The sequence below is a fragment of the Lobosporangium transversale genome (genome assembly GCF_002105155.1).
Source record: "Lobosporangium transversale strain NRRL 3116 chromosome Unknown BCR41scaffold_30, whole genome shotgun sequence".
NCBI lineage: Eukaryota > Fungi > Mortierellomycota > Mortierellomycetes > Mortierellales > Mortierellaceae > Lobosporangium > Lobosporangium transversale.
In genome coordinates, this window is record NW_019029008.1 from 149,281 (window position 1) to 162,176 (window position 12,896).

General features: G+C 40.7%; 6 protein-coding genes across 6 annotated transcripts; 4 read left to right on the forward strand and 2 right to left on the reverse strand.

The window, feature by feature from the left end:
- Positions 1 to 280: 280 nt before the first annotated feature.
- On the reverse strand, positions 281 to 1,940 carry BCR41DRAFT_398263 (peroxisomal membrane protein pex16; the record flags this gene model as incomplete). The annotated part of the gene is made up of 4 exons (XM_022028951.1): positions 281 to 965; positions 1,239 to 1,503; positions 1,650 to 1,685; positions 1,841 to 1,940. The coding sequence occupies 4 exons, from the start codon at positions 1,938 to 1,940 to the stop codon at positions 281 to 283; spliced, it is 1,086 nt and encodes a 361-aa protein (XP_021879338.1).
- Positions 1,941 to 2,857: 917 nt separating this feature from the next.
- Positions 2,858 to 5,437, forward strand: BCR41DRAFT_357482 (hypothetical protein). The gene is made up of 4 exons (XM_022024914.1): positions 2,858 to 3,191; positions 3,525 to 3,880; positions 4,310 to 4,991; positions 5,107 to 5,437. Exons 1-4 carry the CDS (start codon positions 3,113 to 3,115, stop codon positions 5,226 to 5,228), a joined length of 1,239 nt encoding a protein of 412 aa, XP_021879339.1. The 5' UTR covers positions 2,858 to 3,112; the 3' UTR covers positions 5,229 to 5,437.
- Positions 5,438 to 5,607: 170 nt separating this feature from the next.
- BCR41DRAFT_357484 (hypothetical protein) lies at positions 5,608 to 7,496 on the forward strand. Its single transcript, XM_022024915.1, has 4 exons — positions 5,608 to 6,625; positions 6,845 to 6,995; positions 7,138 to 7,254; positions 7,346 to 7,496. The coding sequence occupies exons 1-4, from the start codon at positions 5,636 to 5,638 to the stop codon at positions 7,393 to 7,395; spliced, it is 1,308 nt and encodes a 435-aa protein (XP_021879340.1). The 5' UTR covers positions 5,608 to 5,635; the 3' UTR covers positions 7,396 to 7,496.
- Positions 7,497 to 7,787: 291 nt separating this feature from the next.
- On the forward strand, positions 7,788 to 9,128 carry BCR41DRAFT_357485 (DnaJ domain-containing protein). Its single transcript, XM_022024916.1, has 4 exons — positions 7,788 to 8,136; positions 8,295 to 8,459; positions 8,618 to 8,871; positions 8,967 to 9,128. Exons 1-4 carry the CDS (start codon positions 8,112 to 8,114, stop codon positions 9,108 to 9,110), a joined length of 588 nt encoding a protein of 195 aa, XP_021879341.1. The 5' UTR covers positions 7,788 to 8,111; the 3' UTR covers positions 9,111 to 9,128.
- Positions 9,129 to 9,370: 242 nt separating this feature from the next.
- On the reverse strand, positions 9,371 to 10,809 carry BCR41DRAFT_372362 (hypothetical protein; the record flags this gene model as incomplete). Its single annotated transcript, XM_022026671.1, has 4 exons — positions 9,371 to 9,465; positions 9,498 to 9,555; positions 9,995 to 10,364; positions 10,799 to 10,809. 4 exons carry the CDS (start codon positions 10,807 to 10,809, stop codon positions 9,371 to 9,373), a joined length of 534 nt encoding a protein of 177 aa, XP_021879342.1.
- An 813-nt stretch (positions 10,810 to 11,622) lies between these two features.
- BCR41DRAFT_372363 (hypothetical protein) lies at positions 11,623 to 12,111 on the forward strand (the record flags this gene model as incomplete). Its single annotated transcript, XM_022026672.1, has 1 exon — positions 11,623 to 12,111. The coding sequence occupies one exon, from the start codon at positions 11,623 to 11,625 to the stop codon at positions 12,109 to 12,111; it is 489 nt and encodes a 162-aa protein (XP_021879343.1).
- Positions 12,112 to 12,896: the final 785 nt, after the last annotated feature.

Below are 12,896 nucleotides of genomic sequence, written 5' to 3' on the forward strand. Positions count from 1 at the left end.
ATATTGGCCGTCCAATGCAGTTTTACATAATTCATGGACTGATGGCAAATCCTTCGACATACCACAGTTTCTTTGCCACCAATTTATAACCGCGATATTTTTTATATTACATTAAAAACAAGAAAGACTTTTTTTTTTTTTTACTTTTGGGGAATTTATTGTCTTGCCATTTATCAAACATCGTATTCACGTCTTTTTTCCTTTTTCTTTTTTTTTACGATCTGGCTACAAAAAATGAAATGAAGGGAATGAAGCGAGAGGAACGGGCGTTTTACCATTTTTATGATCCAGCAGTGTAAAAGTATACAGACTCCCAGAGAGGTTGGTAGTCACGAACGATACCTCCAACAAGTGAGATCAACGGCTTCTTGCTTGTAGACTCGCAAAAGTTATGGAGACGCTCCTTCGTGAATTGATCATAGAATGGACTTCGAAGTACATAATACAACAAGAGCCACAATCGCCTCTTCATCTCATCCTTCTCCAATGGTGTCGCTCGACCGTTGGCACGACTTGTTTTCAAGAAATGCCTAATACTTGTTCTCGATACTAATTCGATCGTCAATGAAAGGAACCATGGGTACCACGATTTTTGTCCATACTTGCGCATTGCCAACACGTAGATCAACGGTCTCAAGATAAATAAATACTCCCCCACAGCTCCTACTCCGTTCATCATTCCCACTAAATCGCGTGGCCGACGGACCACATCCGGCGTCAAAACTTTGCTCAACAAAAATTCTGTCACATCTGAACCCTTTCCAGATTTGCCATTCTTTTGAACTGCACTTAATTGTAGACGTGTGCTTCCTGTCCTGGCTCCTATCCAGTGACTTTCATTGACTGACGCTTGTGTCTCTGCAAGATCTGCAAGAGTTGAAGGATCAACATCACGCTCCGTGTGGACCGGATGCATCAACATCCTGTTGTTGGTCAACTTCATCAAACCCAATCGTCCAGCAGCTCTGCACAAAAAAAAAAAAAAAAAAAGAAAAAAAAAAGAATGTTTAGGAGAGATAATAAGAAGGTGTTAATGGAACTTTAGGTGATTCTCATAACTGAACAGCATGTACGTGTTGTGATGCGTGCACAGGCGATTTCGGAAGGAGGATAGACATGACGGTTGGTCCATCGGTGTGTAACACAAGTGGTGTATGTGTCATTTCGGGTTCATATGAGCACATGAAATTTTCATTTTGGGACGAATGTTGATTCTAGTCAGAATATTGAGAACTTACTTGATGGCTTCTAGTGCAGTGATGACTCGCCACTTGTATTGTTGGCCCCATTTCTTCTGGACAACCATCTCAACCAACACCTCTGTGTACTGAATGACTGTCAGGAGCATAACGATCCGCTTATAAGCCATTGAGCTGTTCTGCCAGTCGCGCGTATATCGGTTCAAGGGTGAGGATGTAGGCCGATGGGTTGGAGGCAAGCTGGCCACATGCTTAGTCAAGATTGTATCGTGGTAAATGCCAAGCAAATTAAGCGTGGAGAACACTAAACAAGGGAAGTCCCTTTGTGTTAGTCTTTTTTTTCAATCCATCAAGACATTAGGGATATTAGGGATATTAGGGACATTAGGGAGGCTATGAGGACAGAGCTCACAAACAATAAGGCAGTAGGAGCAAAGAAATGTTACTTACGTGCTTCGGAGGCAAGTTCGGCATCATCAAAGCGTCCTACAATCGAATAAGTAGAGTAGTAATGACAGTAATATAGTATGGAATTGAATAAAGAGAAGTCAGTAAACAATAAGCTGTATGCTTTTTCTAGAGACAGCATTCCAAAGATTTGTTATCATTGTTAATTTTTCCTCTCCTTGAAAGACAATTACCTGGCAGGATATACGTCAAGGATCGTAAGGTGCTTTCAATACTGGAGATCTGTGAGGCATTCTTGTAGATGAATGTCTCATATTTTTTTAAAAAGTCCATCCTGTATTTCCAATCCCTCGTTTGCTTTGTGCTTTGATTTGGAATGCAGTGCTATGTCGTGCGGAAGTAGCAATAGCTAAGATTGGCAGGAAAGGATGGATTAAAATATCTGATTCGGATTGTATCAATCTTGATTGCTAAAATTCCAGAAGCGTTAAGGAATGAGCCATTCAAAGAGAAAAAGATAGAAGCGAGAAAGAGTGGGAGAGAAAGAGGGAAAGGAAAAGGGACAGAGAAAGGTGGAAAGAGCGGCATGCGCGTGTGAATAAGTAGGGGACAGAAAGAGAATAAAATAAAGGGTTAGTTGATCGAATAGGGAAACCTGCGCTTGAACTTTCTGTCACTCCCTTTCGGCTCGCAGGGCTTACATTTCAACCCGTGTGAGAAAACAGATCACAGAATGGTAGGATGCAAAATGTGAATGTGGAAATGTAGCTTAGTCGTGTGTATTGGAGCAAACGATAAAAAAAAGGGAAAAAAGACAAACAGACAAAGAGAAAGACGGACAGACAGAAATAAGCAAATGAGTGATGAAGGGAATGTCAATTTGCATTCTTCTTTAAGACAATATTTTCTTTCTACAAGAAAAGCGCGTGTGTTAATGAAACGAGGAAACAGTCCTTCTCGATCCCGTGCATTTCAAACCAGGAAAAATGTTCCATGGGCACATGACTAGGTTTGTTCACAAATAGGGACTGGAGTAGTGATCTTTGTAGGGTCTATTGAGTCCATATCATGCTCATGCTTCTTGTCGTACAATAAGAGCGCCGAACTGGGTTGTTGAACGATGTCGCCCAAATATGGCAGCATACATGTGTATATATTTATAATTCAGCAGAAACATCAATGGGTCCTTTTGATTTGCTTTTGGGAAACCAAGTTGGTGGAGGCTCTAATTGGTCAAAGGTCACTCTTGCCAGCTTGCGAAATAAACCATTGAGGCCCTCAGCCCCTCTTTTTTGGGGCCCAAGTGATAAAAACAATGCAATATGCATGGACCTACATCTAATACTGAGAAAAGGAAGGGTTCTCTCTCCCACAAAAGTTCAACTCCTTTCCTCTTTCTTTTACTCTTGTCTCCTTTCACACCTGCGCTCTAATTTTTTTTATTCCTTTACTTATTTTCATTCTCTTATTTATTTCAACATTACTCAAAAGTTCATTCAGAAACAATGTCCATTAACAAAGGCAATGTCGGTCTTGTGATCGGCATGCTGGTCGCTGGAACAGCAAATACTATCATTACCAAGTGTATGTATGCACCTAAAAAAAAAAAAAAAAAAAAGCAAAGGCCACCGTTTGTGTACTTTCTTTTTTGCTTTCGTTAACATGGGTTCTTTTTGAAGCGTTCAGCTTCTTTCAGAAACCAAAAAACGTGTGTGAACATGAATATGAATACATGTATTTTGGTCAGAAAGGGTCCTTTTGGGTCCTGCATGGCTGATTATTTTAACATCCGCAGCGCCCTTGACTCACTTCATCTTCATTGTTGCAGTGTCAGCAATATGGTGCCACAAGTACGCTAAGTAACGACATTCCTTAATAATTAAAACTTTCTTTGCTTTCTCGTATCAACCAAAATAGACCAAGATATGGCCTGTGTCGAGAACTGCGACAATCCTGATCCTAATACGCATGAGCACTTTGAACAACCAATCTGGCAGACCCTCAATATGTTTATTGGTGAGACCCTCTGTCTAGTGTTTGCCTCTGTCTGTGCTTGGCTCGCAGAGAGATATGGTCGTGCCAAATGGGCTGAATTGGTCCTTGATGATGAAGAGGAGGAAGTTCCTGCTGTGATTGAGTCGGATGGTTTGATCGTGCCTCCTGCACCTCATGGCCATGCTCACCCAGGTGCTGCCATCAAGAAGAAAAAACTCGAAGGCATTTATGTTTTTTTGCTTTGGCTGCCAACCCTCTGCGATATGACAGCAAGCACTGTAAGTTCACCATGATTTCTTTGGATGGTCCCTCCTTACCAAGCTTTCCATGTTTATTTCTGCCTGCCCCCTTCCTACATTGCTGTTGCATGGGTGGTTTAGACGAGCTGCAGGATTTCAGGGATAGAATAAGGCATAGCAATAGCAATAACACAGGGATATAAATTAAGGGCATGGACAGGAATATGGGAAACGGAAAGAGATATATGCTTTGGTACAGTAGGGCGAAAGATGGATCCCATGGATGGATGATACAAACTATCATAGCTGAAGCCAACCTCCTACATTAATTCAAAGATGATACCTAGCCTGGTGCGAATGGCACCAAACGTATCAACATTGTTTTGCTTGCTGGCTGCGCTAACTCAACACCCACATCCTTATCTTTTAATGCTACTGTTATTACCATTATTGTTTCAAATCTCTTAGCTGATGAATGTTGGCTTGATTTACTGTGCTGCATCCGTCTATCAGATGCTGCGTGGAGCCTTGGTCATCTTTACTGGAATCCTTTCCGTTATCTTTTTGGGTAGGCGTCTTCTAGCGTTTGAATGGTTTGCGCTCTTCACCATTGTTGTCGGTATTGCCACCGTGGGATTAGCTTCCGTCATTGCCCAGAAAGACAAACCCCTTATTGATGGCGACAATGATCCTGATTCCGATGAGGCTATCAAAGCTGCTAAAGCCATTGTTGGAATCTTCCTAGTCCTATTTGCACAAGTCTTTACTGCAACCCAGTTTGTGATTGAAGAAAAGTTCCTCTCTGGCTTCCATATTGCCCCTCTGCGTGCGGTTGGTTATGAGGGCCTTTTTGGTACTCTCACTGTCTTGGTTGCCATGCCGATCCTCCACTTTACCATTGGTGTTGCTAACCCTGGCTCGTACTTTGACTTGAGCGCGGGATGGGAGCAGATTACATCATATCCTCAGATCTGGATCCCTGCTATCATCATGTTGTTCAGCATCTCCTCATTCAACTTCTTTGGCATCTCGGTCACCAAAACCATTTGTGCGACATCTCGCTCGACCATTGATTCGTGCCGGACGCTCTTCATCTGGGCCATCTCGCTGTATCTTGGATGGGAGAAGTTCCTCCCTCTGCAAGTTCTTGGTAAGCCTGAAGCCTATTTTAATGATTGTCATGGGATCACTCTATTTGAATCATGCATGGACCAGTTTCCGGTAATACTAACCTATTTTTACCTTTTTTTAATTAATAAAAATAGGCTTTGCCCTGTTGGTGTATGGAACCTTTGTTTTCAATGGCGTCGTCAGACCTCATGTATTCGCGCCTCCAAAGGCAGTCCATCCTGACGAAAACCGCCCTCTATTGAACCCTGATGCATAAGTTACCACTAGATAGTGACACCTTTTCAGCATTCTCCCACTTGTTTTTTTTTTGTTTTTTTATTTACACGTGTTTTCCTCTGTTGATATAATGCAATGCGTTTTGTCCCTTCAATGCGATACCGACTGTTATTCTGTTACTCTTTTTATTGGTTCTCCTCTCCTTGTTCCCTTATTGAAATAATAAAAAACCATGTTTTTGATCTTGATGTCTAAATGAAATAATGATGATCACAAGGGGGTGTTGGAACACGTTATTTGTATGCTTCTTTTTATGCACACCCAAGTAGAGGATCACTGGATCAGCGAAAGCAAGAAGAGAAGTGGCCTGGGTAAATTGCAATGCCCCACTTTTTTTTTTTTTTTTTTTTTTTTCTTTCATCTCACTTGTCTTCCCACACTCAAAAAATGGAGTTTTCTTCAAACTGTCGCACTACGCGATGTGAGATTTGCTATGATGACTTTGAAAAGATCCAGTTAACCCAAATATCCCAGCTGCCTTCGCAAGCCCAAGAAGGGTTTGACCGGAGTAGATACGAGGAGGTGTACGATGTGCTTGACCAATATTCCTCCTTTGCATTGACTGAAGCGAGGTTATATGGCGACCGAGATTACTATTATACGCTTTTGGTTTCTCTATACGAGTCGGCCAAGAATAATAAGGAACTTTCAGTGTCCTTGTTCAACAATGAGGATTCTTTTGAAGACATGAAAGAGTTAATTCGTGAAACATCAAGCATGTCTGTATCCCCGCCTTCATCCTCGTCGTCTACACCAAAGTCTGCATCCATGTCTCCATTAGCCTCTTTGTCGTCGTCTTCCTCAGCGTCTTCCTCAGCGTCTTCATCAACGTCTTCATCAACGATACCATCAACACCTTCATTATCAACGTCTACATCTAAAGCGATGTCCCAAACTACATCTACATCTACTACATCTAGGTCCACATCGATGCCCAAGTCCAAGTTTATGTCTTTGTTAAAGCCAACATCTTCGCCTTTAACTTCATCTACTTCAACGCCGAAGCCTACAACTACAACCACAGCTACATCTACATCTACGTCTACATCTACATCTACAACTACAGCTACATCTACAGCTGCACTCAATTCCAAAGCGAAACCGAAATCTACTTCATCCGTTTCCCCGCCCTCTGCGGCGAGTTATCATGAAATTAGCAAGTTAGGACTTTCCCTTGAATGCAATCCCGACCATGCGTTCTGCGGCAGTTGTCTTGAAAAATACATCGAAACACAAATCAACAATCATGTTTGGCCTGTGCAATGCCCTATGGATGACTGCCAAATGATGATTTCATTGGATATTGTGGGAAGTATCCTGGGCCAAAGAATAAACCGCTGGCATAATCTTGGGATTGAAAACGCTATCACGAAAAGGGTCAGTGTGTGTGTATTTTTCTCCTTTTTTTTTTTTTTTTTTTTTTTTTTTTTTTCTTTACTACTATCATTACTATGCTTTATTATTATTTGTTGGTTTGTTACTATTTATTGAAAAAAAAAAAAAAAAAAAAAAAAAAAGCATCCAGTATTATACGTGAATGTCTGACGCATGATTTTTTTTTTTTTTTTTTTTTTTTTTTTTTTAAACATGGAACAGATTTATTGTCCGAATAGTAAATGCAATATTTTGATTGATGCGGGTGATGCAGGGAGCGAGAATAATAGCAGCAAATCTTGGCGAGTCAATGTGAGATGCCCTTATTGCAGCTACGCGTTCTGTGCACTCTGTCTGAAGGATGGTCATGCAGGCAAGTTTGGATGCACATGTTTTAAAATGCGAAGATGCTTATATGAAATAAACTTAAAAAAAAAAAAGGGTTTTGTTAGGATGAGGAGACAGCTTTTACCGATTCTTTTTTTTTTTTTTTATTTATAAAAAAAAAAAAACAGGATTGACTTGTGAACAAGCCAAAGGCGATCAATCGGACAGGTTATTCGAAACACTTGCAGTCGAAAGACATTGGAAGAGATGTCCAGGTTGTGGGCAGATGGTGGAGAAAAATGGAGGTGAGTTTAGGAAAAATTCACACCAAGCAAGTCCAAGCCTAATCCTCGAATGCTCGACTAATTGTATATTATTTCCCTTATCGTTTAAAAGGGTGCAATCATATGACATGCCGTTGTACGAAGAACTTCAATTATGCATGAAGCGTCTGCGACTCGGCGTGAAGAATTATCTTTTAATCGTAAGCCGAGTTGTGCAAGTTTGACAGAGAAGGAGTATAGTTTTTTTTATACTTTAACGCGCTTTTTTTTTTTTTTTTTTTTTTTTTTTTTTTTAACGCGTCTATTTCCGTGTATGCCCTAAACGCGGCTTTAGAGCCATAGAGCTCGCAGGAGAGTTAAAGTTTTCTTTTGCTGAAAAATGTCCTCACCACTGAGAAAGATCCTACTCCTTTACTCTTTCTTGCGAAATAAAACGGTCGTCCAGTACTGCAATCAAAAAGCGTTAAATGCATCAATATAATCTCTTGGTTTTGATTTTTTGATTTAGGTAAAAATCCATTGAGAGGATGTCCAGCCAAGACAGAGATCACCAAGGCTGCTGTCTAGTTTCTGGTCGAATAGCTACAGCTGTCAGTTGCGGTTACGGATCGCTAATAATTGGTGGATGCATGCCATGAGCAAATTAAGGCCACCAAATGTCCCACATATTGATAGGTCTTTTTGGTATATGAAAACTCGATCCCGATTTTGTAAAGCCAAATCTGAGAAAACACAAACTTATGAGTATTGGGACTGCAGGTTTGAATTTTTTTGTGTGACCCAAGAATCAAGACTTCTTGGCATTTATGAATTGTCACCCAAAACGCTTTTTATTTTCTTCTTACACATTCTTCGTTCATTACACCAATTAACCAACCATGAGCACATTTCCAGACTACTATGGTATCTGCAACATGGCAGAGCATCATTAAATAATAAAAAAAAACTGAACATGAACTCCATTGTTTCTCCATGTTCTACATTCTGCACGTCGCTTTTAAGCTCATCAAACACTTTTTTTTTTGTATTCTTTGTGCATGGGTTTCCTAACGACAACATAGCCATCCTTAGAGTTGAGGAAACAGCCACCACAGATCAGATTCGAGAAGCCTACAAGCGAGAAGCATTAAGAACACACCCCGATAGGTCTACCAACATTGGTGGGCCTGATGGAGAACCTCCCTTGTCCAAGCAAGAAGCCACGGTTCGCTTCCAGCAAGTCGCAGGTAAAGTAAAGGAGGATCTCTTATTAAAAAAAAAAAAAAAAGACCCGATCCTTATTTAAGCATACACAAATATGACGTCTTTGATGTGGTCCGACCATAATAATAATAAAAAGCTAGGATTAATATTCACTTTTTTTTTTTTTTTTTTTTTTTTTTAGATGCATATTACGTTTTGTCGAGCAAAGAGAGACGACGAGAGTACGACATTGCAAGGAGAGCTCAGAGTAGGGGTTCCAGAAGTACATGGTCAGCCGAAGCAAACCATACGGAACCAGAACAAGTCTTCGGAGGCGTCTTTGAGGAAATGCTTCGACCAGAAGTCGAGAATCCTAGCACTTTTTATTCGTCAGTCGGCATGGCCTCTGGCGCAGCTCTTGGATTCATCTGTGGCGGACCACCGGGAGCTCTTTTAGTAAGTCGATCCAAGTTTATCGGTATATAAAAACTAGTATAAGGATTTGGCTCATGTATTGACTCTTCTTTTTTTTTTTTTTATCATCACCATAGGGAGCCTATGCTGGCAAGACATTCGGCCGTATCAGAGATCAAAAAGGAGTCAGTGTCATGGAAGTTTTCATGCGTTTAGAGCATGCACACAAAGCTGCCATTATTGCAAGTCTTGCGGCCAAAATCTTTCATAGTTTGAAATAGTAATAAAATGGGTTGAAGAGAAAAAAAAAAGACTGAGAAACAGATCCTCTTTAATAATATAGTTTTAATAAGCATGACTGGTAGGGATCACTATTTCCCAGCCCTATTTTTATAAAACAAGTCATGGTGACCTATCCTATCTGTACCGTAAAGAGCTTGTCTTTCTCTTTCGAGAACGGCTTCTCCAGGCAGTCCTGCGCACTGCAAAATCAAGACTCGACTCCCAAAGGAAAACTATTTTTATTTGTAAGTCGCATATTTTAGCCTGATCTAAGAGACACAGTTACCATAAGCAGCTTTTGTAATCGCCATGATTCCAAGTGTGCTGTCACCAACAAGACGTTAATAGAAGAAGCTATTTCCAAAATAAAATATAGTTTTATATACTTGTTTTGAAGGTAGAGAAAAGAGAAACAGCCAAGAAAGACGTTTTTGGTTCCATATTCTATAATAGCATAAGCAGTACTTTCGACATTCGGTTCTTCTCGTTGGGAATGTAAAGTAATAGTTGTGCTCTTCAGCTATTCTTCATTTGTTTAAATATTGGATAAACCCAAGACATGATCAGCCAAAATGATTGATATTTTTGCCATATGAAATGAAATACGATCCCTACAACAGCTCAGCTGCTTTAAAAGTACCAATGTGCTCTATAGCCCTGCGCTATTATCGTATCAAAGCGATACGTATAGCACAATTGGTTCGGTATGATACCATGGTGTCCTTTACTAAAGGACAACTATCAAGAAAAGCCTCAAAAGAGCTTGTCAACTCAGTTAACTCTCTCCTTAAGGTCTATAAAGACGATAGGGATGGCAACCCACAGCTAAAAGTAGGATGAATCCTCTTCTTGCAAAATGAACCTCCCAAATGCAAGTGATTACCAGGGAGTAATGATTCAATCGATCAAAGGTATACAAACCAGCACAGACACTGCCAGAAGGGACCAAAGACGGGAGACTGAAGCGATACATACAGCGAAAGAAGCCAGCCTGATCAAGGACCAAGCCAGCAATAACCATATATTGATTTGCTAATAAGCATCTATATCTTAGATACTCCTTTTCACCAGGAAGAGATCCTTCAGCCCCTGTTGTAGTAGGTTCATCGAGTGCAGAAAACTGCACAAAGTGGAGGTGGCAAAACCATGGTCTAAGGAATGTATCTGGCTTTACAGAGTGAGAGGTGCATACTGGCTCTAGGAGGGGATCAACCCCGACACTTGCAACAATCCACTCAATGATTATGCTCCAGCTTTTTACGATTGATATGATATAGATCCCATAGTATTCATTTATCTGCAAGACAATGCCCAAGTGCTTTCTATTCCAATTCTAGAACGACTAAATATCAAATCCCAATACTAATGCTCTAAAGTAGTTTGTTCGGTGATTCTTCGGACCTCAACAACGCCGGATATTTTTGGGGCATATTGTGTCTTGCACGAACGTTTCCTGTATTCAAATGGCCCTAAAAGGAACAGAATAGATTCCATTATATTAGCGATTATTTTTATCTGAAGCTTCGGCCTTGAAACTCATTTTCAATCTTTCCTTCCTCCTCTGCACCCAACAGTAAACGCTATTTTATTTATCCCTTTCTAGAGGCAGCGAGAGAAAGACACGGTGGAGTGATCTGTCCATTTTTGATAGCCTTCCCAAGTAAAAGGCATGAATGGATCTATGTACCTGGCACCCATTGTCTTGTTGACCTTGGTAAACTTTTTTTATGAAAAAAAAAGGGGAGGAGGATCGCCTGAAAGAGAAATGTGTATATCCGTGATGGTCAAACGAGGAGACGAATTACTTGTCTAATGAATCCAAAACCAAGCAGTTTACTCCTTTTGTCAACCATACCAGCGCCTGTCGCCACGATATATCCATGTAGAAAAATTCAAACGCAGGCAGGGTGCTGTAACTTAGTGCAGGAGCAAAAATAAAACAAACAGAATTAAAGGGCGTTGGACGCACAGTACATGGACAACAGAGGTAAAAAAAGATCAATCATTGTATTTTCGCATGCATGTTGACCCTTTTTACTTGTCTGTGCCAAATGCTTTCTTTGTTTTGCGGGGAAACGCGCAAAAATGCAATACTAGCACTCGGAGGTGGTTTCTGTCATTCAACTCAGGATAAGGGAGCGCGGCATTGCGGCAGGTGGACGCGTATACATGACCTCAACAAGATAAAGATATAGGCTCAAAGGCATGGATAAAAAAAAAAGCATTTTGACTCGACGAAAACATTTAAATAGCCCCTCTGTTCGATTTTTTTTTTTTTTTTTTTTTTTTATATAGACAGCTTATCATCTATAACCCATCCACATCTAAAAGTTCCTATATAAATTCTCTTCAAAAGTACCAATATATCAGGTATAAACTTTCAACCTTCTGCTATGCATGCTATCCTTGTTCTTTGTTATAGTACAATGGACTTGACCTTATACATTGAATGTTGACTTCGTGCTGTTTGGTTTTTTTTTTTTTTTTTTTTTTTTTTTTTTTTTTTCAGTCATGGCTCGCTCGGTCGCTCTCTTGGTCGCTCTCCTTGCCTTGTTGCAGGTGGCCCTTGCTGAAATTATTGGCAGTGGATTCTATCGCATCATGCAGCGCGGTCTGCAGATTAGTACGAAAAAAGACGGTGGGGAAACGCCTGCTATCTTATATCCCAGAGATGGGCATTTGGAGCAAGTCTGGCATATCCAATCTGTGGACCATACCCACATCACCATCTCGAGCCCAGGTACTAGTCGTCAGCTTGCACTACATGACCAGGCTCGCCCTAATGCCTTTGTGATTGTCGCTCCGAAGCAGCGGATCTGGAGGATCCAGAGGAGTGCAAGGCCAGGTTTCTATAATATTATCTATCCCGAGAAGTTTGGCGGAGAGGATCTTGCTATCGGTATTTCACCCTCCCGAATCTATCCACCTCAAATTGCTCTGCAATACGTGCGAGGATTCGGGGCCACCACGGTCGACTGGGAGCTTCGAAAGGTTGAGTAGTTTGGGCCCAGCGGTTTTAAGGGAAGGGCCTCTCACTTGGACTTCCAGTTGAGGTGACATTAAATATTAGGGATCTATCTAAATATCTTTAAAGCAATAAAAGACTGCCATTAGTTTTGGATTACTCATTGATCTGGCTCATGTTTAACCTTTAGTGGATAGTAAAATGGATTCGAAATGTACACTTTCCTCATTGTAATGTATTAACTTTCTTTGCCGTTAATTTAAATCGGTTTTCGCGGTCCTTTCAAAAGAATATAAAAGCCAGTCTTTTCGATGTACTGAAGGCTTTTTTTTTTTTTTTTTTTTTTTTTTTTTTTTTTCACTCTGCAATGCATCGACATACTCTGTATCCTTCCTCAAATCACTGCCAAATCAAAGTGATGTGTATCACACAGTTAATTCAATGTGGCGTCGTGGCGCTCCCTCATCACGAAAGGTCATCAGGGAAAGCAACAAAAGAACTCGTCATATCAATCAGCTCTGTTCTTTAAGTACGGGTAGATTAAAAGGTTATATTCTGCAGCAAAATGTAGGGCCACATCCAAAAGCGCCGAAAAGCACCATGAAGCTCGTTGATTGCAAATTGAGTATGGGCATTTTTGCCAGAAATATTGTCAAGGGGCTATAATTTAGTCGACCGAACGAGTACAAATTAACATGAACACTATCAAGTAGCACCAAAAGCCAGAGGCCGGGGCGACACATACGGTGAACAAAGCCAACTTGCCCGAGGATTAAACCAACAATAGGTACATATTAGCCAAGAACTATTTGTGCTGGAT

What these genes read in the sequence shown, in the direction of transcription:
- BCR41DRAFT_357482 (XM_022024914.1), top strand. Translation starts at nt 3,113, where the DNA reads ATGTCCATTAACAAAGGCAATGTCGGTCTTGTGATCGGCATGCTGGTC. An exon ending in AAATACTATCATTACCAAGT is followed by an intron (nt 3,192 to 3,524) that starts GTATGTATGCAC and finishes CAACCAAAATAG; the next exon opens with ACCAAGATATGGCCTGTGTC. An exon ending in GCGATATGACAGCAAGCACT is followed by an intron (nt 3,881 to 4,309) that starts GTAAGTTCACCA and finishes CAAATCTCTTAG; the next exon opens with CTGATGAATGTTGGCTTGAT.
- BCR41DRAFT_357484 (XM_022024915.1), top strand. Translation starts at nt 5,636, where the DNA reads ATGGAGTTTTCTTCAAACTGTCGCACTACGCGATGTGAGATTTGCTAT. An exon ending in AAAACGCTATCACGAAAAGG is followed by an intron (nt 6,626 to 6,844) that starts GTCAGTGTGTGT and finishes AACATGGAACAG; the next exon opens with ATTTATTGTCCGAATAGTAA. An exon ending in GATGGTGGAGAAAAATGGAG is followed by an intron (nt 7,255 to 7,345) that starts GTGAGTTTAGGA and finishes ATCGTTTAAAAG; the next exon opens with GGTGCAATCATATGACATGC.
- BCR41DRAFT_357485 (XM_022024916.1), top strand. Translation starts at nt 8,112, where the DNA reads ATGAGCACATTTCCAGACTACTATG. An exon ending in CACATTTCCAGACTACTATG is followed by an intron (nt 8,137 to 8,294) that starts GTATCTGCAACA and finishes ACGACAACATAG; the next exon opens with CCATCCTTAGAGTTGAGGAA. An exon ending in GACCACCGGGAGCTCTTTTA is followed by an intron (nt 8,872 to 8,966) that starts GTAAGTCGATCC and finishes TCATCACCATAG; the next exon opens with GGAGCCTATGCTGGCAAGAC.